This window comes from Leucoraja erinacea, chromosome 43 (assembly GCF_028641065.1).
Source record: "Leucoraja erinacea ecotype New England chromosome 43, Leri_hhj_1, whole genome shotgun sequence".
Lineage (NCBI taxonomy): Eukaryota > Metazoa > Chordata > Chondrichthyes > Rajiformes > Rajidae > Leucoraja > Leucoraja erinaceus.
The window spans coordinates 1,180,353-1,207,610 of NC_073419.1; the positions used below are offsets into that span (position 1 = coordinate 1,180,353).

General features: G+C 44.6%; 1 protein-coding gene and 8 non-coding genes across 9 annotated transcripts in view; 3 read left to right on the forward strand and 6 right to left on the reverse strand.

The window, feature by feature from the left end:
• The window catches only part of LOC129714869 (uncharacterized), a 74,343-nt gene extending 62,971 nt beyond the window's left edge, over positions 1–11,372 (forward strand). Inside the window, exons 4-5 of the mRNA XM_055664707.1 lie at positions 6,000–6,075; positions 10,802–11,372. Of these exons, the coding sequence (XP_055520682.1) occupies positions 6,000–6,075; positions 10,802–10,957 (232 nt within the window). The 3' untranslated portion in view covers positions 10,958–11,372. The remainder of the gene's footprint in view (positions 1–5,999; positions 6,076–10,801) is intronic.
• Positions 11,373–16,726: 5,354 nt separating this feature from the next.
• On the reverse strand, positions 16,727–16,799 carry trnam-cau (transfer RNA methionine (anticodon CAU)). The gene has a single exon. It is a non-coding gene; the product is annotated as a tRNA-Met (tRNA).
• A 1,246-nt stretch (positions 16,800–18,045) lies between these two features.
• On the reverse strand, positions 18,046–18,118 carry trnam-cau (transfer RNA methionine (anticodon CAU)). The gene has a single exon. It is a non-coding gene; the product is annotated as a tRNA-Met (tRNA).
• A 2,467-nt stretch (positions 18,119–20,585) lies between these two features.
• Positions 20,586–20,658, reverse strand: trnam-cau (transfer RNA methionine (anticodon CAU)). Its single transcript has one exon. It is a non-coding gene; the product is annotated as a tRNA-Met (tRNA).
• Positions 20,659–21,296: 638 nt separating this feature from the next.
• Positions 21,297–21,369, reverse strand: trnam-cau (transfer RNA methionine (anticodon CAU)). The gene has a single exon. It is a non-coding gene; the product is annotated as a tRNA-Met (tRNA).
• Positions 21,370–22,534: 1,165 nt separating this feature from the next.
• Positions 22,535–22,607, reverse strand: trnam-cau (transfer RNA methionine (anticodon CAU)). The gene has a single exon. It is a non-coding gene; the product is annotated as a tRNA-Met (tRNA).
• Positions 22,608–23,534: 927 nt separating this feature from the next.
• trnar-acg (transfer RNA arginine (anticodon ACG)) lies at positions 23,535–23,607 on the reverse strand. The gene has a single exon. It is a non-coding gene; the product is annotated as a tRNA-Arg (tRNA).
• A 747-nt stretch (positions 23,608–24,354) lies between these two features.
• Positions 24,355–24,427, forward strand: trnaa-ugc (transfer RNA alanine (anticodon UGC)). Its single transcript has one exon. It is a non-coding gene; the product is annotated as a tRNA-Ala (tRNA).
• Positions 24,428–25,531: 1,104 nt separating this feature from the next.
• trnaa-ugc (transfer RNA alanine (anticodon UGC)) lies at positions 25,532–25,604 on the forward strand. Its single transcript has one exon. It is a non-coding gene; the product is annotated as a tRNA-Ala (tRNA).
• The last annotated feature ends 1,654 nt before the right edge of the window (positions 25,605–27,258 follow it).

A 27,258-nucleotide genomic window follows, 5' to 3' on the forward strand; every position in this document is an offset into this window, starting at 1 on the left:
GAAAAGGGCGGCACAGTGGCATAGCAGTAGTTGCTATCTTACAGCGCCAGGGACCCAGGTTCGATTAGGACTATGGGTGCTGTCTGTATGAAGTTTGTACGATCTTCCTGTGACCGCGTGGGCTTTTTTCCCTGGTGATCCGGTTTCCTCCCACACTCCAAAGACGTACAGGTTTGTAGATTAATTGGCTTTGGTAAAATTGTAAATTGTCCCTCGTGCGTAGGATAGTGTTCGTGAACAGGGTGATCACAGGTCGGCGCTGACTCGGTGGGTCCCAGGGCCTGTTTCCATGCTGTATATCTAAAGTAACTAAAGTAAAATATTCACTATTGTTTCATTTTCCTCATTATGTTACCTCTTTCCCCTCTATTTATATCAGACATCCTCTCACTACATAGCTGCTATTTTATATTTCATGCTCACTCCACTTGACATTTTCCCCTTAGTTTGTATTTCGTGGTTTGCAGCAACAATGAGCAATTGTTTGCCTTGCTCAGCTGTGATTATTCAGCCTGTTTAATATACCATAAGTAATAAATCATGCAATTTACCAAAGGACCAGAGATATTTTTGGTAAGTTGGCTTCATGGAGAATTCTCAGACATTTCAGAAATGCATGCCATCAGTTTGAATCAAGCGAATGTGGCACAACGTGATCCCAGTGTTCACAGATTGAGAGCAGACCCCTTGGTAAGCTGTTTATGGAATCTGTGCAGGATGCTCATTAACAGAGACAGACAGAGCTCTCTGTGTCATCAATAATGAAAGAGCAGTTTATGTGAAATCCAATTAAGGACTCCCCTTGTTGTTGACCTTTCTCAATTTCCTTGTGTTATGAGGAGAAACAGCATTCAAAGTAAATCTTCGACAACATCATGTCACTCAATGTTTTGTTGGTCAGATACAAAATATTTAATTAATGCTGGCGACTGACTAGTGAAGGAGTGCAATGAGGATTAGGTAAGAGTGAGACAGGCTTAGGCCTGTAGTTTCCATGGAGACAGGTTATTGGTTAGCCAGAGATTTTCAAGCCCAGTCTATTTTAGTCCCTTGTTTTCCTGCCTCTTTTCAGAGGTAGGAAAAACCCTCCAGTTTCACATGGTGATAACTGCAGCAGTCACTATGGCCAGGCTCTTGGTTACAATGGGACACACCAGCTCTGATCCAACTGACCATTGTAATGATTCTCCAATGTTACTGTATTCTGCCTGAGATTGGCTAACTAAGCGCAAACTGGGATTTGAAATGGACCTCATAGCTTCATTTCAGTCAGTCATTCCTCGGATAAACTCATTGAGACACTATGGCAGACTCTTTTGATGCTGAGTTTGTAAGATGAGGCCCCTGTATTGTGTATGCTACCTTCCTGATCTTAATAATAGAGAACTCTTCATTTTATGCATATTAAACAGCAAAACTCATTGGGCTATTAAATCTATATGGGTAATCACACGAGTCTGAATTTTACTAGATCATAATCGGATAATTGTCTTTAATCTTGGCAATCTAACTAATCATCATTTTAGCAGTTCCTTGTAATTGAGCGTGACTTGTTCCATCCAATTTTGAGGAGACTGGTGAGGCCAGTATTGGAACTGCAGACACTTTCACAGATGGGCAGGAGATGTCTGATGGTTGGTGAGTTGTTGTGTTCCTTAACCTCCTAGATAGGTTTCCCCTGTGTTCCCAAATAATAAAGTGCTGAATGTCATGTCACAGTGTAATAACGTTACAGTTACAGAGAAAAAGTCCAAAGCGGTAGGTTGGAAGATCAGAACTGCACCCTAGCTTATGAGAGGACCATTCAGTACTCTGATAACAGCTGTGAAGAAGCTGTTCCTGAATCTGATGGCATGTGCTTAGAACATTTGTATCTTCTGCACAATAGGAGAGGTGAGAAGAAGGAATGACTGGGTGGAAAAGGTCGTTGACTATGTTGGTTGCTTTCCCGAGGCAGTGTGCTTATGTGTAGATGAAGTAGATGGTGGGAAAGTTGGTCTGAGTGATGGACTGGGTAATGGAGTGATGGACAGTGATCCACAATTCACTGCAATTTCTTGTAGATGATTCACACTGAAATAACATTGTGTTGGTGACTGAGGGAGGAAAAGTTTAAAAAGGTGGATGGTTGCCAACCAAGTGACCAGATTCATCCTTGCTGATGTGGAGTTATTCACCGTTGTCAGAGAAGAAGTAGAAAGTATTCCATTGCAAAGGAAGACGGACTGGCTTTGGAACATCGGGAATGTTAGTTTAGGTTTGTTTAGAGGTAGTGTGGAAACAGGCCCTTCGGCCAACCGACACCATGCTGAACAGCGAACTAGCTGTACACTAGTTCTATCCTACACACTAGGGCCAATTTTTACATAAGCCAATCAACCTACAAGCCTGCACGTCTTTGGAATGTGGAAAGAAACTGGAGTACCTGGAGAAAACCCACGCTGTCACAGGGAGAAGGTACAAATTCTGTACAGACAGCAACCCTAGTCACGATCGAACCGGGTCTCTGGTCCTGTAAGGCGGCAACTCTACTGCTGCGCCACTGTGCCACCCATCATGGCTTTTCTGCATTGTACCCAGGCACATATTTACTCCTGCGGGTCCAGTAATTATATGATATGCTAGTTAAGTTTGCAATCAAAGGGGACCCAGTAGATATTGATGGTATGAATTTGTCAATGGTAATACCATTGAATATCAAGGGAATGTGGTGTTAGAAGTGGTCATTATCTAAACATTGCACTGGGCTAACATTACTCACCAGCAAGCATTGTACTGGGGGATTGAAATCAACAGTCTTTTAAATCGGGGTGGGTTCTATCACTCTAGTTAAATTATGCAGTACAATATCTTATTTTGCAAGTAAGTAAAAAAGCTGAATTTGACAAAAAACTTTTGGGGATTGGTTATGATGAAGACATTGAAGTTGCAGGCAGACATGTACATACCTTTTCCAGTCACTCTATACCTCCATCCCCCACCAGGAATGTCTTAAAGCCCACCGTTTCTTCCTCGACCGCAGACCCACCCAATTTCCGACTACCAATACTCTCCTCTGCCTAGCAGAGCTAGTCCTTACACTCAACAACTTATTCGACCACTCCCACATCCTCCAAATCCAAGGCGCAGCTATGGGCGCTCGCATGGGCCCTAGCTATGCCTGCCTCTTTGTAGGGTACGTCGAACAATCACTGTTCCTGGCGTACACTGGCCCTATCCCCGAATTCTATCGCCACTACATTGACGTGTGTGTGTGTGTATAAAAATACACGAGTAACTCCACTGATTCTGTAATCACATTAATAATAACAGGAAGAGGCTTTTTCAGCTTTAGGTTATTTTGTTAAATCCTTTTTGATTAAAACTTCAATTCGTTATCTCAGTTATGATTGCTCATAACAGGGATCCACTGTTAGCACTGTGAGTTTGACTACACTAGCATCTTCAACATATATACTTTATTTATGCAGCTCCCAACTGGAAACAGCAGTGGTGAAAAATTATGTGGCAGAGAATTTGCTAAAAGAACCTGGGTTAGCCTTTCAGTAAAGTGATGGTAAGGCCCTCTGAATAAATTTAAAAGGGAGGCAGCAACAAGTATTCATGCAGAAAAACAGCTTTAGAAAACCTTTACACAGCCCCCTCTCTCCCAATAATGGAAACGGGACAGCTTGACACAGTGATTCATTTGCATTTGCACAGATTCAGTGAAGAAAGACCTTTCTGAGCAGGTCACAACTCGGTGAGGCTGCCAGAGATTCTGTGATGTTTTGAAGAACCTGCTGTGATTGGCTACCTCACCCACATACTGAATCAGCACCAGGGACAGCTGGAAGCGATGTGTTTAGCAATGAGACTCGCCTTGCATTCCAGAATCTTAACAAACCTGAAACTAAGCTGGCTTTCCTATGTTCAGGATTTTCCCTTTGCTCCTGCAAGGTTGACCAGAGTTTGCATGTGTGGTTGGGGTACAAAGTCGACATTAATGAATTGTTCCACATCTTTCAAGTCTTATTTCTATTGACATCCAATTACTTTTTTAACAGGATTCCACAAAGTTAAAATCTGCCTGATCGATTCATGCTGGGGTCCACTTATGCATCCTTGCGCGTTGAATTTCAAATATCCCTCCTTTGTTTGTGACACAAGATAATGGTCTGTGAGACCCTGGCCAATCCAGGCAGTTTGATGGTCCTCCATTAATAAAAAGAATCCCCACAGATTTATCTCTTCAGACACAAAAAGCCGGAGTAACTCAGCGGGACAGGCAGCATCTCTGGAGAGAAGGAATGGGTGACATTTCGGGTCAAGACCCTTCTTCAGACTAGTCGGGGGACAGTGCCTTTGCCAGCCCAAGAGCATTAAAACTCATCATACTAGCCTTGCAGTCTTTGTCTTTACATACACAGGAGTTATCATTGTCTGTCTGAAAAAATGACCTTACAGGAAATCAGAATATCATTTCATATAATGTGATGAATCCTTTGATAACTGTTCATAGATACATAGAACAGTAATGCACATGAACAGGCCCTTCAGCCACAATGTCTGTGCTGAACATTATGCCAGGTTAAACTTATCTCCTTTGCCTGCATGTGATCAATATTCCTCCATTCCCTTCCTGTCCATGTGCATTTATAAAAGTTGCTTAAATGGCACTGTTGTAGTGGAGAGAGAAAAACCTGACATAATATTACAGATAGATCCCCTGCAACAGAACTGACCAATCTGATACAAAAAGAGAAAGCAAATTACCCTAACATATTGACTTAAGTACTGACCCAAGTGTGCCTCGAGAAAGAAGAAATGCTGCTCCTGTAACTCTGTTCCTTGTTATAACTCTCCCTTGCAACTACAGGAGATGCAAAACCTGACCTCTTACCACTTTCACCATCCTTCAAACTATCCTTCCAGGCGATGCAATGATTCACCTGAATTTTCACCAATGTACTGAACTCGAGATTCACAATATGAAGTCCTCGACACTGGAGAAAAATAATGCAGGCCAGGTGACTTCTGTGGGGTCAGCACAGAATGCCACTCACTTTAATTCTCTGCCCCACTTTCATTCTGATCTTTCAGTCTATGGCGGAGAGATCAGAGTGGAAGTGGGGCAGAGAATTAAAGTGAATGATGCCCTCTTCCAATGAGGCCAAGTATAAATTTGAATGGAATTGTATCTTTTGCTTGTCCACGTGGCTGCCTTCCAGGCAGTATCAGGTAACGTTTATATGTTCTCTTGTGTATTTCTTTTATCTCTCAGTGACTTTATTAATTTAGCAACTAGGTTCATCAGAAGCATATCACCACAACAACTGTGGCGCTCCCGACTGGAGATATTCCCCTTTGTCCTTTCCATTTCCTCACCAGCCGCAACTTAAAAATAACTTGTATTTTTCTCTTCGCGTCGTAGAGTCATATAGTATGGAATCAGGCCCTTTGGCCCAACTCGCCCATGCCAACCAAGATGCCCCATCTAAGCTGGTCCCATATGCCCCATATCCCTCTAAACCTTTATTAATACATATATCTATCTAAAGTCAGTTATCGTACTTGTTTCAACTTCTTTCTCTGGCAGATTGTTCTGTATATCCACCTCCCATTGTGTGAAAAAGTTGCCACTCAGGTTCCTATTAATCATTTCCCCACTCAATTTGAACCTATCCCCTCGAGTTCATGATTCCCCTACTCTGGGGAAAAAGACTCTGTGCATTGCCCTCATGATTCTAATGACCATGGAAGATCACCTCTCAGCCTCCTGAACTCCAAAGGATAAAGCTCAACCCCTTGAGTCCTGGCAACATCTTCTTTTCAGTTCTGACAAATCTCTTCAACCTGAAACACTAACATGGTTCTCTTCTCACAGATGCTGTCTGTCTAACCTGCTGAGTTTTTACAGGATTTTCTACTTTCTTTTATATTAGGTGAAATAGTGTGGCTGTCCATCAGGGTACTTACAGAAATGCAACGCATTGAATGAGATTTTCTATGTTTTTCAGCAAATACAGGCCTCAGCTGGAACAACACAATGACAATTTTTCTCTCTCCACCATTGCCGAAGGCTCCCAGGCAAATGTAAGAGAATTATGCACCACTTCATCTAATCTTTTACCTCATGCCCGTGCGTTGGCTTACTATGATGGTATTATATGTCAGGTAAACTCTGCTTGAATGTTATCTAGATGTAGAGCCTGGAGCAAAAAATTGCCTTTTTCTTTAACACTTTTAGAAATCTGAGAATTTGGAGAAATTAAATCTCGCTAAAGCAGTAGAAGCTTTCTCTCTTAAATGATAATTAAATTGTAGGATATGTTCATATGATATTGGCCAGTGTAAATGGACACAATGGAGTGGGTCTGTCCTGGACATCTATATTTGCTTTAGAAATAGACTAACAAAAATGTAGAACTTTCTGAAATGTCTCGATTTATGTTATTTTTTTTAAGGATATGGGTAACACTGGCAAGGTCAGCATTATTATCCATAACTGGTTGCTCTAAGGTTGGTGGTAGTGTCGTATGGTGTTTAACAGCTTCAAGCAACTGTGGCTTCAAAAGGCATTTCAGAAGCCAATCTTTGGTGAGGGACCAGGGACAGATAGATGAAATCCGATATGGATGGCTGGTTATCTTCCATCAAAAACATTAGCTGATCGGTTTTGGATTTTGTGATACCATTATCCCAAGTGATCATTTTTCCTTCAGAAGAAAACATACAATTTATTTCACAGATATGTCACAGCCAATTTGGGCCTCCTCCACTTCAATTTGTTAGTCTTAATGCAACAGTATAAGGCTATGATGCGACTAAACTAAGAAGTTTGTGCCTAGAGCAGAGACGGAAACTGCTTTCAAAGCATAGAGGGGACCGAGGGTCAGGGGGGACACAATTTCTTGGCGGCCACGCGCGCATGTACACACTCACGCACACACGCGAGGCATCGGAAGCTTCAGCCTTGCGCCCTGAATTAGATTTAAAGCTTGTAACGTGAGGGGGACCGTTCCCCACCTCTGAAAACATGGAGGGGCCAAGTCCCTCATGGCCCCCCCCGGGCTTTCCGCCAATGGCCTAGTCGTACCGTGAAATCATCCATGGCAACCCAGATGCCATACGTGTCAGACCGATTTGCCTACATCTGTACAATTCCCATTACCCATATCTGTGCTGTACAATTCCATGATTCAACTTAGAACAAATTGAAAAGACCTATTTCCATTTGAAGAGTCGTCAAAGAGGCTGAAAAAGATATGCATATGATGACAGGAAACTCACTTGCTGAAAGAGAGCTAGCAACAGAAGCAATTAATACACAAGTAAAACCTACTTGGATATGTATTTGAAGAGGCACAACCCACAGAGCTATTGGCCTTTTTCTGGAAGGTGGGATTAAGCTGACAGCTCTTTCTCGATGGCTCAAATGGCCGTCTGTGAACTAATTTTTCTTTTACATTTTTTTTTTTTCTATTTTCTGTGTTTTAGATGCACAACTTAAAAGGTATTGATCTACTGAATGTAACAGCCTGCAGGCTAGTGAACGATTCATTTTGACCTATGTTTGTCCTTTGTTAATAGGACATAATGGTCATTGAATACTAAATATTCCCACAATTGGATGAAAATTGATCAAAATGAAATGTTGTTGATGGCATACCCTTTTTGTTGGTTAACTGTAATTAGATCTGTTAGCTTAATTGTAGTCATATTAAAAGAATATCTGCTGCTGCAGTCCAGGCAAACACAAATCTCAACCAATTTTATCTGGTACTCCAGCACTGGAATAAGTTGCTTACCACTGTGTGGAATTTGAATGAATGAACTCATATTGATTCACTTCCATTCTAGATTTAGATGGAGTAAACTACTTTCCATTGACTGCATTGTGTAAGAAATGATAGCTATGGATGGAGAAAAGTTCCAATTTTTTCCTCATTGACTGGCATTGTGTAGAATTCAATTGGATACAATCTTTAATGAATAGTTGAATAGCTGTTTATTGTCATATGTACCCCAAGGTACAGTGAAATTGGATTTACCATTCAATCATACAAAAAAAATCACCAAAATACAAAATAACATAGAAATTAAACATAAACAGCCACCACAGCGGCATGTGAGAATCACTAGGCACACAGCAAAAGCGGAGACCCACAGCCATCAGTCCAATGTCCGGACCACACACACGCTCCACTATGATGTGACCAGTGTTGCACCGTCCGCTTCTCGCTCTCTCTGTAGTCCCTGTCCACCTGAACAGTCAGAAAGCCATCCGCACTCGCACCAGACTCCAGGAAGCTCCCGGAACATCGAGACCACCAGACTCACGGCAATCCCTGCGAGTACCCACCAGCGCAGGCAGCATCCATCTTGCCTTTGGTGACCTCGCACTCCTCGCTGTGATGGAAGGCAAATCACATTTACCTTCTTCCTCCTTTTCCCGCGTGGTCAGGGTGACCAAAACATCCGCAGTCGGGGCAATCAAAGCTCCTGCAGTCGGCGATCTAAGCCCCCGCAATGGGGCGATTGATGCTGCAGAGATTGGGCGGTCGAAGCTCCTGCAGCTGGAGTTCCCGAAGCCAATCCCTAACAAAGGGACAGCCAGCTCCACGATATTAGGCCACAGTGCGGATGGAGATATGGCACGGAAAAAGTCGTATATCTCCATTGAAGAAAGAGATTGAAAAAAAGTTCCCCCCCCCCCCTACATAAAGATCAACTAAACCATACAAATAAAACAGACTAAAAACAACAAAGAAGAAAACGCGACAAGACGGGCTTTTGGCGAGGCTGCCTCTCACGGCGTCACCCAGTGGTCAGTCAAGATTAAAACTAATGGAAATTGATGGAAAAGATCCTTCTTATCTAATCTTATTGTCCATTGTCACACTTAAGCAACCAATTCTTAATCATTTCCATTAACTAGAATTCCAAAGGAATAAACCAGATCCAACTCAATGCAATTGTATTGAATAGTAAATGATCGGCATTCTTTCCATTCACTCTCATTGCATTAACACAACTTCCATTTTTCTACATTCTTCCTGTTAAACTGCAGTAACAGGAAGTTACCTTGTGTAGGAATAATCGTGTAGGAAGGACCTGCATGCAGATGCTCGTTTAAACCGGAGATAGACATAAAATGCTGGAGTAACTCAGCGGGTCAGACAGCATCTCTGGAGAAAAGGAATAGGTGACATTTCGAGTCGTTCTGAAGAAGGATCTCGACCCGAAACGTCACCTATTCCTTTTCTCCAGAGATGCTGCCTGACCCGCTGAGTTACTCCAGAATTTTGTGTCTGTCTTCATAATAATCGTGTATTTCTCTCTTCGTGGATTTGATTGATGGGTCTATACTTAATCCAGCCCTGATGAGTTGTAACTATTCCCTTCCCTACTCTACAGAATATGAGCATGTTTGGAACTTAGTGATGTATTTATCAGTTTTGCCAAGGTTTCAAATCACTCCGCAGTGCCTGGCATTGTGTGGAATTCAAATAGATTAGATCTTTAAGGTTAAAACTAATGGAATAGACCCTTCTTATCTAATTTAATTGTACATTGTCACATCAAAGCAATCAATTCCTAATCATTTCTATTGATTGGAATTCCAAAAGAGCAAACCATTTCTTATCCGGTACAATTGTGCTGAATTGTAAATGAAAAATATGTATTTCCATTCACTCCCATTGCCTGAACATGCAGTTTTTCTACAGTCTTCCTGTTCCACTGCAGTTTATAATACTAACCTTTACTTCTCTCTGCATGAAATCTGATGGGCGGGACTGTATTTTAACCACCTTTGATGTGTTGAATTGTATTGTAACAATTGCCTTTTCTGCCCTACCTTTACCCTATGAAGCCCGATGGGACAACCAAGAGATATATTTATCAGAATTTGCTAGTACTGCTTTAGCATAAATTATTTGGACCCAAATTTTCTCATTTTCTCTGAGAGATGCATTTATCAGGGTCATAGAGCCATACAGCGTGGAAACAGGACCTTTGACACAACTTGCCCATATCAATCAACATGTCCCAGCTACACTAGTCTGACCTGCCTGCTTGGTCCATATCCCTCCAAACCTGTCCTATCCATATACCTGTCTAACTGTTTCTTAAATTTTTTTGGGGGGGAGGGGGAGATTGCAACCTTCACGTGGTCCGCCCTGAATGCAATCAACCTGCCGTGCACAATCAAATAAGATCAAATAGAACAAGTTGTCCTACAACTTTAGGCTGTGCACGCCATATGCAAGAAGAAGATTAAATGTTGGGATAGTCCCGGCCTCAACTACCTCCTCTGGCAGCTTGTTCCATACACCCACCACCCTTTGTGTGAACAAATTACCCCTCAGATTCCTATTAAATCTTTTCCCCTTCACCTTAAACCTACTGTATGTCCTCTGGTCCTCGATTCATCTACTCTGGGCAAGAAACTGTGCATCTACTCGATCTATTCCTCTCATGATGTTCTGGCACCAGAGTCTACCTGTACTGCTTTAACATGAAATATGTAGACCCAATTTTTCTCACTTTCTTTGAGAGATGCATTGATCAGAGTTTACCAGTACTGCTTTAACATAAAGTATCTGGAGCCATTTTTTTCTCACTGGATTAAGAAAGTAATTTGCCAAATGCATGGTGATTAGGTGGATGATCCGCATTCTCCTGCCCGATATTGCATTTTTATTCCCAGGTAGACTTCAATGTTTGACGACGTTGTATTTTATTTTATTTTCCTCTCTCTGTGGCTTTTGGGTTCCCCCCCCCACCCCTCCCGTTTGGCACCAATTCCATCTCCAAGGACGACGTGAACGGACAGAATAAAATCCACGAGTCAGTGAAAACCTGCCCGAAAGACGACGAGTCATTGAACGTGCAGAACAATTGGACGCCAAAGCACGACAACAAGGACAGCGCGAACGCCGAGGTAAACTCGCTGCAGAACAACATGATCTAAACCCACGGCTAACAATCGTCTGGTGGTGGTTTTTTTAAATATATATATTTTACATTTGTTTCGTCCCCGCCTTATGGAACGCCTAGCATGCTTTGATGTATTTTATATGGATATATATATGTAAAGAGAGATAACTACAAGAAACACCCTTCTTGGCAAAAAAAAAATAATACATAAAACACCAAAACAAAACAAACCTGAACCGTGACTCCCCTTCCTTGGCTTCAACTGAACCATACCATGCGTTGCATTTCAATGATGTGATTTACATTCGTTTTTTCTTGTCCTGGGTCTTTGGAAAAAAAAAAAATCGCGCCCGTGTTTTGTTGTTTGATCCGAGAGTCAGAAATGGAAAAATTGTCATAATTGAAATAAATCTTTTTTGAATTTAACGGCGCTGAGCACGTGAGTGTGACTGTGGCGCGCGGGCGTTTGCGCGGGATTTGGCGGGCTGGCGTCCAGCGTCGCCTCAGTCGGCGGTCGGTTCGGTATCTATCGCCTCAGTCGACACACAAAAAAAGCCCGAGTAACTCAGCGGGACACGCTGCATCTCCGGAGAGAAGGAATGGGTGACGTTTCGGTTCGAGACACCCTTCTTCAGTGCACGGGCAGTATCGCCTCAGTCGACATCACCTAAGTCGACGGTCGGCATCGCCTCGGTGAAGGTCGGTGGAAGACATCGATGGCGAGAGGGCTTCGTCCCCTCAGTAAGTCAGCAGGCAGAGCGGGAGGTTCACCTGGAATTTATTTTTACATCAAATAAATAATGCTGACGGGCGATCTTACAGAGGTGTATAAAATCACGAGAATGGAGTGCATGCACATATAGATAGGGTATATATAGGGTATATATAAATAGGGTGAATACACATATAGATAGTGTATATATCGATAGTGTGTATATAGTGTGTGTGTGTTTATATATATATATATATATATATATATATATATATATATAATCTATGTAGATGACATGTGCTTGAACCTTTAACATAGTGACCTCCCCACATCGCAAGTATAATTACAACCTTCTTGATCAATGTGGGGAGTGGTTAGTAGTGGTGAGGTCACTATGTTAAAGGTATATGCACATGTCATCTTCATGGCGAAGGTAATAGGTAGGGTATATATATGTAGGGTATATATAATATAGTACATGCACGTATAGATAGGGTATATATAAATAGCGTGAATACACATATAGATAGCGTATATATCGACGTGTATATATATATATATATATATATATATGGTATATATAATATGGTACATGCACATATAGATAGGGTATATATAGATAGGGTAAATGCACAGAGCCACAAATGCACAGATGGCTTTGGAGGCGATGCCATTCGGTAATTTTTAAAGCGGTGATTGGAAGGTTCTTGATTGGGATGGGCATCAATAGTTACGGGGTGAAGGCAGGAGGATAACGAGCTTGAGAGGGGAGAAAGGATCTGCTGGGAATGAATGGTAGAGCAGACTCGGCGGCCCTTCTTCAGGCCATCAAGGTTGGTGCCATCGATGCTGTCAGTGCTCACTGCCTCCCCGGATGTGCCAGGATCGCTGACCTTTGATCGATTGATCCTTGCTTCCTCCCTTCGGGTGGGGGTATCACTGGATTTTAATATATTTAAGATAAGTTCCGCCAGTAATTTGTTGTGATCATGATTCCAGCACCTGCAGTTTCTTGTCTTCTTGACACGCAATGTTTGTGTCAGTAAACTAATCTCTTCTACCTGCACATGATCCATATCCCTCCCTATCTATGTGCCTACCTAAAAGCCTCTTGGATTCCACAATTGTATCTGCCTCTACCACCACCATGGCAGTACATTCCAGGCACCCACTACTCTGTAAACCACAAACACCCAGCAAATCTTTAACAATACAATACAATATTTATTGTCATTTGAGCCTCAGTGAGGCTCAAACAAAATTCCGTTTCCACAGCCATACAAAGACAATTTCCTACAGACATACACACAATTTAATTCACACAAACATCCATCACAGTGAACCCACTGTGATGGAAGGCAAAGTCTTTTCTCTCCCCTGTTCTCCATTTCTCTCCCGATGTCCAAGCCCCAGGCGGGCGATGATAAGTCCCACAGCCATTTTAGGCCGTCCGGGCGATTTACGGCCCCGCTCCCGGTCTAAAAGTCACAATGTTGGAGCCCCCGGCGGGCGCTGTAATGTCCCACGGCCATGAAGCCGTACCGCGCGATGTACGGCCCCGCTCCGGGTCGTTCCAACCCCGCGACATGGGCTGGAGAAGTCGCGTTGCGGGAGCTCCGGGAAGCGGTCTCCTCCCCCCGGACCCGCGAGCTCCCGATGTCCCAGTCCACCGGACCTGCGGCTGCGTTGCTGGAGCCTCCGAGCCCCAGGAGTCGAGTCGCAGCAGCGAGTCACCACCGCTCCCCACGCTCCAAGGCTGGCCAGCCCCATGATGGTGAGTAGTCCGCAGCTCAGCAGTCTCCCGAGCCCCCGGGTCGTTCAGGTTGGAGGCCACTCCACGGTGCTAGGCCCCAAAGACAACGGAGAACCGACAGGGAAAAGGTCGGGTCTCCTGGACAGGGAAGAGATTTTAAACAGTTCCCCCTCCCCGCCCCCCACATATACACATTTAAAACCAGTATTAAAAAACACCAACACTACATTTAACTAGACAAAAAAGAAAAAAAAAGACTAGACAGGCTGTAGGGGCTGCTGCAACGGTTGAGTCACGCCGCCAAAACCCGTTCTCTCACCTTAAACTATGCCCTCTAGTTTTTGATATTTCCACATTGGACTCATGGCCTGGAAGGGGGAACTCGCTGAGCCGATTCCGGCTCATCCCACAAAAATCAGAAGAGGGAGCTGGTGATGACGGTGCTGGGGTTGAGGCCGGTAAGAGAGGAGGGAACCGGGGTCGGGCCTACCATCGTGGTTGGCTGTGGGAGGCACCCTGGGAAACAAAGGTGGACGGGCGAAGAGTGGGGTGTGGTGTCCAAGGAAGGAAATGGCCGGAGGCCCAAAACAGCCTGGAACTTGCCTGGAACAGGCACCACTCATAAGAACTGGAGAGTGGACTTCAAAAATGGCACCAAAACATTGCGTCCGTTGCATGCAGGCACCGTAGACTATTTCTATACACTTGCTAATCGAGGATGGGGGGGGTGGGTATGGCAATATTCCACTGGACTGTTTGTACGAGAAAGAATTTCACTGTGTTAGCATTTCGCATATGACAATAAAAGCACCATTGTTCTGGGAATGTCTACCTACCTATGGCTTTTATAGTTTGATATACTTCTATCAGGTCACCCCTCAACCTCTGATGCTTCAGAAGACAATCCAGGTTTGTTCAACCTCTACTTATAGCTAATATGCTCAAATGCAAGCAGCATTCTGGTAAACCGTTTCAGCCTTAACATCCTTCTTGTAATGAGGTCATAAGAACTGATTACCTGATTCCAATGTGCATACATACATACATACATACATACATACATACATACATACATACATACATACATACATAGAGATCAGCAAAGTCTGAACAACATGCTTCCAACCAATGAATTTCTGGTCATACGCCTAAGCCAAGTCTTTGAAATGCCAAGTGCAGGCTTATTGGACACATTATGTACAAAATAATGTTAGATGGGGTGGGTAGCTTTTGCATACTTTTTGCACGCCACATGTAGGGTTTTAATTCCTCTATTGAATGGGTCACCTTGCATATGGATGTTAGAATGGCCAGTTGCAACTAATGAGGTTGGGGGGTGCATCCAAGATCAGCAGCCTTCAGCTTGGCCTTAGGCCCTCTTTCACTACTGAGTGTCTTGCTATGTAATGGTGGGGTAATCAAGATCAGATAAGCATCAGAAACACTTTCGTTCTCTGTGCACTTCCAGACGAATCCTTCCTTGAATTTCTCCAATACAGTATAATATGGGTGGATATGAGAAGGAGTGACATGGGGAATGGACCACAAGTTAAAATCACTGTTCAGAGGAGCAGAAGAACGACGGGTTGAAATTATTTTTGCATTGTGTTGATTTTTACAGACTGCAAAGATGGGGTGAGGAAAGGAATTTCTGCAATTTCTGATCATTGGTCAGATTCATTAGTCATTGCATCAGGTTCCCAAACTAAACAGAATATATTTGGTTCTTGATGCCATCAGATGGAACACCAGGTGGGAAGCAGCTATAGGTGTGCAACAAAGTGTCATTAATTAAGAGCTCCCTTGTTGCGAAGATTCGGCAGCTGTGTTCTGGGAAGGACTACTGAAATGGAAAGTAAATTTGTTCTTGGGTCCTTGGAACAAAAGGGCTGCTTTACCTTTCCTCCAATTTTGCCTATCATTCATTTGTTTTAAATCTCTCTATATCATCATCTATATGTCTCGTTTCCCTTACACTTGACTCGCAGTCTCGTGGTCACGGTGGTGCAGCGGTAGAGTTGCTGCGTTACAGCGAATGCAGCGCCGGAGACCTGACTGCGGGTGCTGTCTGTACGAAGTTTGTAGGTTCTCCCCGAGACTTGCGTGGGTTTTCTCTGAGATCTTTGGTTTCCTCCCACACTCCAAAGACGTACAGGTTTGTAGGCCAAGGGCAGAAACTGGTGCTGGAACAACATTGAGACCAACTCACCTTGACTTGATGAGCAAGTGATTTAAGTTAGCTCTCTTTCCTTGTGGAGACCAACTAGATATCACTAGGACCGAGACACTTCTTCAGGCCTCAGTAGGCAGCCTATGCCAGGCAGATTGTCTTCAATTGCATTTGCGCAACACTGTCCAGATTGCACTTCAGTGTTAAGAGCTTCAGTCCCTGCTTAGAAGGCCTTTACGTCAACAGTCAATCAGATTGTGCTCTCAGTTGCAACTTCACACTCAGCATGTCGTCTACTGGCCCTCACTCATCTCAGCGGCATAAGTTCGATTTTGGGTACCATATCTGAGCAATTTTGGGTACCATATATGAGGAAGGATGTGCTGGCTCTGGAGAGGGACCATTGGTGGTTTACAAGAATGATCACAGGAATGCATGGGTTTACATATGATAAGAAGGCTGCGGTGGCCAAGACAATGGATATTTTTAAGGCAGATAGATTCTTGATTAGTATGGGTGTCAGGGGATATGGGGAGAAGGCAGGAGAATTTAGTTAGATGGTAGAGATAGATCAGCCATGATTGAATGGCGGAGTAGATTTGATGGGCCAAATGGCCTAACTCTGCTCCTATCACGTATAACCTTATGTTTAAGAAAGAACTGCAGATGCTGGAAAAACCTCCCCTTCCCAGCTCTCCCACAGCCTACTGTCTGCCTCTTCATTTCTTCTCCCCCCCCCCACACATCAGTCTGAAGAAGGGTCTCAACCCGAAACGTCGCCTATTCCTTCGCTCCATAGAGTTTCTCCAGCATTTTTGTCTACTTACGACCATGATCGTTTGACCCAAACTGAACTTTTGCCTTCACATGCAACAACATCTGGATCTATACTGAAGAGGTATTTAAGATAAACGATAGGGCGAGCCTAACAGATGTGGGGATCATTGGGTAGAGTACTTTTTCAACAGGTTAAGGAGTGCGGGATGACAGTCCATTCCTTATTTGATGGAGCTACAATATGATATCCACCTGTGAGTTTGAAACCCAAATTCTGCTCGATATCTGAGCATGATGCTTTTGAGTGAGTATTATGCTGCAGGATGCAACACATGTGGATGGTTCTGTTTATAGATGTGAAGGGATAAAAACATAAAAATAAAACAATCATTGCCTTCTCTGAGGATCGAACTCAGGACCTTCAGATTATGAGACTGACGCGCTGCCTACTGCGCTAAGAAGGCACATTCATATTTCGTGACCTGGCAGGGGATGTAGATAGGGTCAAATGCAGGAGTGCAAGCAGGTTATCAGACCAGTTAGACAATCCTGCAATTTCTGATCATAGGTCAATTGATGACAATTGAGTGTGGGGGATGGGATGTAAATTTATCCTTGGAATAAAAGAACTGCTTTTCCTTTTCTCCATTCAGCAATAACATCATGCACAATGGGGAGGATAGTGACCATAGAGGAGCCGGTCAATTGATGTTAAGTACAGGATGAACCTTCAACTGATGAGGCCCAATGTTAGAAAATAGAAAATTAGAAGATAGAAAATATGTGCAGCAGTGTGCCATTCAGCTCTTTAAACCATCATTCAATATGATCTTGGCTGATCATCCAAAATCAGTACCTCGTTCCGGCTTTTTCCCCATATCTCTCGATTCCCTTAGACCAAAGAGCTAAATTGAACTCTCTCTTGAAAACATCCAGTGAATTGCCCCCCACTGCCTTCTGTGACAGAAAATTCCACAGATTCATAACTCTCTCAGTGAAAAAAATTTTCCTCATCTCCGTTTTAATCGTTCTATCCACCCTTATCCTTAAACTGTGACCCCTGGTTCTGGACCTCCCCAACATCGGGGAATTTTTTCCTGCTTCTAGCCTGTCCAATCCTCTAAGAATTTTATATGTTGGCTAAACAAAGGGAAGAATGGAAGAATGTTATTCCATTATGCAATTGCTGGAATAAGTTTGGGACCGACTCACCATGACTATGCTGTTTGATGAGATTAAATGTGGCGCTCTTTCCTCATGGTCACCAACTGGATACCACTACAACCAGGGATACCTATTAAGGTCTCAATAGGCAGTCTGTACCAGCCAGTTTGTCTTCTATAATTGGATTTGCATAGCACTGTCCAGAATGCACTTCAATCCCTCAATCCCTGTTTCGAAGCCAGTTGCAAGGTAAACAATAGGAAAAGCATAACAGGTGTGGGATTATTCACTTATGGCCTCGAGTATTCAACAGGTGAAGAGGGTGTGAGCTAAGAGTTTCTATTCTCCATTCCTCTCTTCGATCGAGCTGCAATATTATGACGTCCACCTTTGAGTTTGCAATCCAAACTTTTGCTTGATATCTGCATGATATTGAGTGAGGATGAGAGGCAACAAAATATTAACTCTGCTGCGGGGGACATAAGACTTGTCAAATGTTTTGCTTATAGGAGTGAGGGAACAGAAACATTAAAATAGAACAATCATTGCCTTCTCTGAGGATTGAACTCAGGACCTTCAGATTATGAGACTGACGCGCTGCCTACTGCGCTAAGAAGGCACTTACGGTGATAACATCCCGATCCCCTGACCAATCAGTGCACATGCTGGGATCAAACACATGGGTGCAAGTAGATTTTCCAGTGCGGAGATAATCCTGCAATTTCTGGTCGCTGGTCAGATTCATTACCCTTTGCATCAGTTTCTCTAGCTGTGAGCAGAATCTCTGGTTCCTGATGCCACAGTGTGGCAGCATCAGCTGGTACACTAGGCTGGGAGCAGCAGGAGGTGAGCAGCAAAGAGTCACGAAATAGGAGCTGGTTTGTTGTGAAGGTACGACAACTGGGCTCTGTGAAAACGACTGAATTGGCAAGTCAATTGGGACCTTTGAACAAAATAGCTGCCTTTCTTTTCCTTTCTTCCTGTCAGTAAAACATGCATAACGCTGTACACTATGGGGGGAAAGGACATTGACCATGGAGGTGCGGATCAATTGATGCCAAGGGCTGGATGACCCTTCAACTGATGATGCCCAATGTTGTCCCAGCCAAGGTCAGAATGGAAAAATGTTGTTCCATTACCCAAGGTGCATAAACTGGTTACTGGAACAAGTTTAGGACCGACTCACCTTGATGATGCAGCAAGGGATTCAAGTTGGGTCCTTTTCCTTGCGGAGGCCAACTGGATACCAGTAAGAACTGGGACATCTCTTCAGGTCTCAGTATGCAGTCTGTGCATGGTAGATTGTCTTCCACAATAAATGTCTCTGTCCAGAACTGACTCATGTTAAGAGTCTCACCCCCACTTAGAAGCCATTTTAAGTTATCTGTCAATCAGAAAGAGCTCTCTGCTGTACATTCACACTCAGCATGTCATCGTATGCAGGTCCCTCACTCATCTCACCTGCACAAGTTTGGATTCGCTCCCACACCTTTTGCCTCCAGATCTCTGTGCTGCTGAAGATCAGGGCTCGGTTTGGGTGTAGTCAATGGCAACAAAGCATTGGCCATGTCCCAGGAAGTGGACAAGCAGCAGAATTATGGCAGTCTTCAGCAAGCTTTCCACCCAATCTCACTGTAGAGTATCTTGCAGAGATAATGAGGGGCAATAAAGAATTTATTGGGATGCAGTTTGCAAGATATATAAATCCTGCTTATAAGAGTGAGGGAATAGAGGCATAAAATTGGAAGCAGCAATGCCTTCTCTGATAATTGAACTTGGGGCCTTCAGTTCATGAGACACGCAGTACCAACTGCAATAAATTGTTATATACTTTTTTACCATTCAGTTCTCTCAACAGGGTATAACATCTCGATTGGGGAAGCAGCAGCAGCTTTGAATACCAAATACTGGTGATGGTGGAAACCTGTTAGGCAAACTAGTCGATTAGAACCATCTGTGGAGGGAGAGAATTTATTTATTTGCATCATGACCCAAAGCAGAATTCTTTGCCTTCTCCTGTAGCAACTTCTGGGCCCTTATTGAAGGGCGATTATTAGATAAAGGATAGGGGAGCATGACAAGTGTTGTGTTTTTTAGCACATGGTGCATCAACTAATAAACAAGTGTAAGATGAGAGCCTCCATTCTCTGTTCCTTTGGTGCGCTGCTGCGACCTGACCCTCGGAGATTCGAAGGCTCCAACCGCAGGTCCGGTGGACAGTAATATCGGGAGCTCGCGGGTCCCTGCTGGGAGACCGCCTTTTGGGACTTCCGCAACGGCGACTTCTTCCGCCTGAGTCGAGGAGTACCTGACATCGCCCGGCGCGGCTTCAACGGCTGTGGGACTTTGCTAGCGCACGCCGGGGGCTCCAACAACAAGACCCGGAGTGTGGCCTTGCATCGCCCGGCGCGGCGATAATGGCCGCGAGACAATTGCCATCGCCCGCCGGGGGCTTTGACTGACATCGGGAGGGGAATGGGGAGTGCAGGGGAGATATAAGTTTTTTTGCCTTCCATCACAGCGAGGAGTAGATGCGCTGTGATGGATGGCTGTGTAAATTGTGTTGTGTCTTGAGTCTTTTTTTCTTGTGTGTATGACTGCAGAAACAACATTTCATTTGAGCCTCTATGAGGTTCAAGTGACAAATACATTGTATTGTATTGTATCAAACTGCAGTATTATGACATCCATCTGTGAGTCTGAAGAAAGGTCTCGACCCGAAATGTCGCTCATTCCTTCTCTGCAGAGATGCTGCCTTACCCGCTGAGTTACTCCAGTATTTTGTGTCTACCTGTGAGTATGAAACCCACATTTTGCTTGAGTTCGATGTAGCTCTTATGGCTAACGGAATCAAGGGATATGGGGAAAAAACAGGAACAGGGTACTGATTCTGGATGGCCAGCCATGATTATATTGAATGGCTGTGCTGACTCGTAGGGCCGAATGACCTCCCCCTGCACCTACGTTCTATGATTCTATGAGTGAGAATGAGTGGCAGCAAAGTATTTATTGTGCAGCAGTCTGCAAGACTTGTCGATGGTTCTGCTTGTAGCTGTGAGGGAACAGAAGCACAAAAATAGAATTGTTGCCTTCTCTGAGGATTGAACTCAGGACCTTCAGATTATGAGACTGACGCGCTGCCTACTGCGCTAAGAAGGCACCTACAGTGTTATCATTCAGATCCCCTGACCAATCCGAGCTTCTAGATGGGCAAACACATGGGTGCAAGCAGGTTATCAGACCAGTTAAGAGACAATCCTGTAATTTCTGATCACTGGTCAGATTCATCAATTTCCTCAACTGTGAACAGAATCTCTGGTTCCTGATGCCACAATGTACACCAGGCTGGGAGCAGCTGTAAGTGTGCAGCAAAGAGTCACAAAATAGGAGCTTCTTTGTTATGAAGGTTTGATGTCTGTATTCTGGGGAGGACGATTGAAGTGGAAAGTAAATTTATCCTTGGAACAAAAGACTTGCATTTCCTTTCAACCAGTCAGCCAAATACGTCATAACAACAAGCACTACGAGTTTAAATACATTGACTGGCGAATTGAGTCAAGGAATGGCTGGATCTTCAACTGATGATGCCCAATGTTGGTTAAACAAAGGTCAGAATGGAAGAGTGCTGTTCCATTATCCAAGGTGCACAAATAACTGCTGGAACAACTGAGACTAACTCACCTTGACTTCATGCAGCAAGAGATTTAAGTTTGCTCTTTTTCTTATGTGGACCAACTAGGACATGGGACACTTCTTTAGGGGGTGAGGGATCAGAAGCATAAAAATAGATAAAACATTGCCTTCTCTGAGGATTGAACTCAGGACCTTCAGATTATGAGACTGACGCGCTGCCTACTGCGCCAAGAAGGCACCTACAATGTTAACATTCAGATCTCCTGATCAAGCAGGGCATGTGCATGGGGTAAAATATTTGGGTGCAAACAGGTTATCAGATCAGTTACAGGACTGCAATTTATGATCACTGGTCAGATTCATTACCCATTGCATCTGTTTCCCCAACTGTGAACAGAATCTCTTTGGTTTCTGATGCTACAGTGCAGCAGCATCAGCTGGTTCACCAGGCTGGGAGCAGCAGTAGGTGTTCAGCAAAGCGTCACAAAAGAGTAGCTTCTTTGTTGTGAAAGTTCAACACTGTTCTGGGGAGGACAACTGAAGTAGAAAATTAATTCATCCTTGGGTTGATTGTGGATAAAAAGGACCATTGTTTCTTTCTTCAATCAGCAGAAATTCCCATGATGCCCTGCAGGCACTCAAGAGAAAGAGGTGGATGATAGAAGAGCTATTCCATTGACGTCAAGGCCCAGACTTTGCTCAATGCAGGCTAAGCACAGAGTAAAATGGAAGTGTTCCTCCTTTATCCAAGGTGCACAAGTGGTTTCTGCAGCAGCTTTGGGACCAGTTCACTCTTGATGCTGCAAGAGATTCAAGTTGGCTTTCTTTACTTGTGGAGCCCAACTGGATACAACTAGGACCTTAGACCCAGCTTTGAAAGCTAAGTAATAGCTTTGAAAGCTGGTGGAAATCTGTTAGATAAGCCAAAGATACTGCTGTTTCTGGTGAGTCAACTGTTGAGGGAGAGGAGTGTTTACTTGGTTGATGACCTGATAATACCTTATGTATTATTGTTCAGCACTTTTTGGCTTTCATTGAGGAGCAGCTTCAGCATAAATAAGATTAAGAGCATTGGGACACAAGACACTGCCGATGCTGGAACCTTAGCAACAATCTGCTGGTGGAACTCAACTGGTCCTCCTTAGAATGAGAACATACAGGCATGGGGGTATTAGTTCACAGGGTAGAAGGCTTGTTATAGGGATTTGGAGAAAGGATTTGGGATGAGACCCTACATTTTCCTGTCCTCTTTTTGGTGTGAGCTGCAAGATTATGACATTGTCTCTTGAGTTTGCTATCCAAACTCTTGCATGATATTGTGCAGGGAGGGTGACAGGCAAAGATTTGCCAGTGATCCTGTTGCATGAGTGAGGTAATAGAAGCACAAAAGGAGAAGCAGCAATGCCTTCTCTGAGGATTGAACTCAGGACCTTCAGATTATGAGACTGACATGCTACCTACTGCGCTAAGAAGACACCTCCAGTGTTAATGTTCAGTTAAAGTAAAAACAATACAGTTTGCTCAAATGCATAAGTGTATGTAGGTCCACATAAAAGCTGGAGAAACTCAGCGGGTGCAGCAGCATCTATGGAGCGAAGGAAATAGGCAACATTTCGGGCCAAAGCCCTTCTTCAGACAGTAGGTCATCAGGCCCAACAGGAATCTATCCTGTAATTTCTCATCATGTCTGACCGATTATTCATGACATCACTTTCCCAAACTATGGAAGCATATGGCAGTCGACAAATCTTTATTGTGTTGCAGGATGTAAGACATTGGATCTTGCTTGTAGGTGTGAACAAATTAGTTTAGTTTAGTCACTCGTACCGAGATACAGTGAAAAGCTTTTCTGTGCGATAAATAGCATAAAAGAAAAAACAATGTCTTCTCTGAGGATTGAATACAGGACCTTCAGATTATGAGACTGACGCGCTGCCTACTGCGCTGATACTGTGAATACTGATAAAGTTACTTGCAGAATTCCAGTGGCAATGTGAGGGTGAGTGAAGAAGATGGAGAATGGCAAAATTGCAGGGGAATTAGCTCAAATGGTAGAGCGCTCGCTTTGCATGTGAGAGGTAGCGGGATCGATGCCCGCATTCTCCATTGGTCTTTTGGATGCAGGTGTTGTGCCGGTCTCTTGCTTGATACATGTACATGCTGAGCTGCAGAAATGAGGAGAGAAGGCGCATCATGTCAGGTTTTGCACCAGTGAAGGTTCACTTTGATTGGAAAGAAGAGAAATGATAGCGAGAAATGGCACGTGCTCCTGATTTTGTATGTGTGGATTGAGGTGAAAACCAACTGCCTATGAGAATTGGGTGTGAATAAAGCAATGCCCGACCAGAAGGAAGGATTGATGCCATGGAGAGGTCTTTCAAAACATGTGCACAGCAAGACAACGAGCCAGGTAGGATTCGAACCTACAATCTTCTGATTCGTAGTCAGACGCGTTATCCATTGCGCCACTGGCCCAAGCTATTGAGGGGAGTTTGCAGATGCAAGGGTGTTCATGCTACAGCAGGTACCCAGACAGTAGGCAGCGAGGGGCAAAATGTTAATGACAAAGAAAGAAAACAGACAAGCTTGCTGGTGGCTTTCCTTCGATAGCTCAGTTGGTAGTGGGGAGAACTGTGGTGGAAACATGGTCATCCTTAGGTCGCTGGTTCAATTGTGGCTCGAAAGAGCTGCTCACCTTTTGTTGCATTCAGCACCATTTCCCTCAAAGCCCATCAGCGAAGATGGCAAGATCTGGTCTCCATGTGATCTCTGGCAACTGAGCACAAGGATTGCACCAGCATCAAACCGCTGAATACTCAAGGCTTGTGTCGCACAGCATGCACTCCAGTGTGTGAAACTATTGTAATAGTAACACCAACCACAGATTTGATTGGTCATGAAGCAGTAAGAAACTTGCACACTCTCCCCTGATTTGCTCTCAGCTGGATAAGATAGTGTGCCGGTATGCATAAAGTGTCAGCAAAATGTGTGGTGACACATTACGTTGAGAGGTAATCGGCTGCGGTATTAAACAGACATATGAATATCTGAAGAAGGGTCTCGACCTGAAAATTCGCCTATTTCCTTCGTTCCATAGATGCTGCCTCACCCACTGAGTTTCTCTAGCATTTTTGTCTGCCTGTGAATATTGATAAAGTTACTTGTAGAATTCCAGTGGCGATGTGAGGGTGAGTGAAGAAGATGGAGAATGGCAAAATTGCAGGGGAATTAGCTCAAATGGTAGAGCGCTCGCTTTGCATGCGAGAGGTAGTGGGATCGATGCCCGCATTCTCCATTGGGTTTTGAATGCAGGGGCCATCCGGTCTCTTGCTTGATACATGTACATTCTGAAGTGCAGAAACGAAGAGAGAATGCGCATTATGTCAGGTATTGCATCAGTGAAGAAATGATGGTCCACGTTGATTTGAAAGATAAGACGAGATAAAGAGAAATAGCAAGTGCTCCTGATATCGTGTGTGAGGATTGAGGTGAGAACTATCTGCTCGACCAGAAGGAAGGACTGATGCCATGGAGAGGTCTTTCAAAACAATGTGCACAGCAAGACAACGAGCCAGGTAGGAGTCAAACCTACAATCTTCTAGATTCATAGTCAGACGCGTTATCCATTGCGCCACAGGCCCAAGCTATTGAGGGGAGTTTGCAGATGCAAGGGTGTTCATGCTGCAGCTGTTACCCAGACAGTAGGCAGCAAAGGGCAACATGTTAATGACAAAGAAAGAAAACAGACAAGCTTGCTGGTGGCTTTCCTTCGATAGCTCAGTTGGTAAAGCGGAGAACTGTAGTGGAAACATGGTCATCCTTAGGTCGCTGGTTCAATTGTGGCTCAAAAGAGCTGCTCACCTTTTGTTGCGTTTAGCACCATTTCCCTCAAAGCCCAGCAGCGAAGATGGCAAGAGCTGGTCTCCATGTGACCTCTGGCAACTGAGCACAAGGATTGCACCAGCATTGCACCAGCATCAAACCTCTGAATACTCAAGGCTTGTCAAGCACAGCATGTATCCGAGTGTGTGAAACCATTGTAATGGTAACACCAACCACAGATTTGATTGGTCATGAAGCAGTAAGAAACTTGCACACTCTCCGCTGATTTGCTCTCAGCTGGATAAGATAGTATGCCGGTATGCATAAACTGTCAGCAAAATGTGTGGTGACACATTACGTTGAGAGGTAATCGGCCGAGGTATTAAACAGACATATGAATATCTGAAGAAGGGTCTCGACCTGAAAATTCGCCTATTTCCTTCGCTCCATAGATGCTGCCTCACCCACTGAGTTTCTCCAGCATTTTTGTCTGCCTGTGAATACCGATAAAGTTACTTGCAGAATTCCAGTGGCGATGTGAGGGTGAGTGAAGAAGATGGAGAATGGCAAAATTGCAGGGGAATTAGCTCAAATGGTAGAGCGCTCGCTTTGCATGCGAGAGGTAGCGGGATCGATGCCCGCATTCTCCATTGGATTTTGAATGCAGGGGCCATCCGGTCTCTTGCTTGATACATGTACATTCTGAGGTGCAGAAACGAAGAGAGAATGCGCATCATGTCAGGTTTTGCATCAGTGAAGAAATGCTTTAATTTCAGGTCATCCAAGTACGATTGTTTCATATTTGTTTCAGAATGCTTCAATCTAAAATAACTGAACATTTCATTCAGTTCTCTTAATTTTTAAGTAAGTTATGGGCTTTTGACTGTCCTCGATCACAGCTTTTGTGTTAAGTGAAAGGAAAAGCAGTAGGGAACAAGATGCTAATTACCGAGTATGAAAATTGCCATAACTTTTTTAGTACTGAAGATATGAAAGTGAATTAGATGTCAAATTAAACTTCTTTTTATGCTTTATCTGATGGGATAAATAGCAGACTTGATTTTTAAAATCTCAAAATTTTGTAACATTGCTACATCAAACTTCTGAATATTCAAGGCTTGTCTAGCACAGCATGTACTTCAGAGTGCTATGCTGTTGAAATAGTAACACCAAGCACGGATTTGAATGGTCATGATACAGTAAGAATCTGGGACACTCTCCTTGAGTACCGACTGTACATAATAACAGCTGACAAGCAAATCATTAAGATACCCTTCATCATGCCTGTGTGTGCAGTTTACACAAGGTTCTCTGCAGTTGCATCACCACACCAGCAGTGAGTGCTAAGTTCTGACACAATTCCAACATTTTCATAAAATTCTTTGGCTAATAGTGCTGTGGCCACTCCCTTGTATCAAAAAGTTACCCCTTGGGTTCACCTTAATTCATTCATTTCCCGCCTGGATAAGGGAGTGATGTGATTTTGCATAATGTGTCACCGTGCGTCCTTTGCGTCCGTGCATAATGTGCGTCCTTTAGGGGGGATGCGACGTTTCTTGTCGTATACCCTGTCTCCGTCTCCGTCTCTGCCGAGGCCTAATGGTGGAGCTGGCAGCCGCGGGGCTGGGGCAGCGTTCCAGCGGCGGCGGTCCAACTCCGGAGCTGCGACAGCAGCGGAGATCTGGCCTCGGAGCTGGGGCAGCGGCAGCGGCAGCGGTCACCCGGCCTCGGAGCTGGGGCAGCGGCAGCGGCGACCTGGCGGAGCTGGGGCAGCGGCAGCGGTCACCCGGCCTCGGAGCTGGGGCAGCGGCAGCGGCGACCTGGCATCGGAGCTGGGGCAGCAGCAGCGGCGACCTGGCATCGGAGCTGGGGCAGCAGCAGCGGCGACCTGGCCCCGGAGCTGGGGCAGCGGCAGCGGCGACCTGGCATCGGAGCTGGGGCAGCGGCAGCGGCGACCTGGCATCGGAGCTGGGGCAGCGGCAGCGGTCACCTGGCATCGGAGCTGGGGCAGCAGCAGCAGCGACCTGGCCCCGGAGCTGGGGCAGCGGCAGCGGCGACCTGGCATCGGAGCTGGGGCAGTGGCAGCGGCGACCTGGCCTCGGAGATGGGGCAGTGTTCCGGCAACAGCGGCCACCCGACCCGACCGCGGGCCCAGTGTCGGGAGCTCGCAGATCACAGGTTGCGGACCTGTTCTCCAGAGCTCCCGCAACAACAGCTGCGTCCGCTGGACTGAAGGGTGGCAGCTTTGGCAGCTTCGACCACCCTGGGCCGCGGAGCTGAACCGGCCCTTTCGCGGAGCTCGGA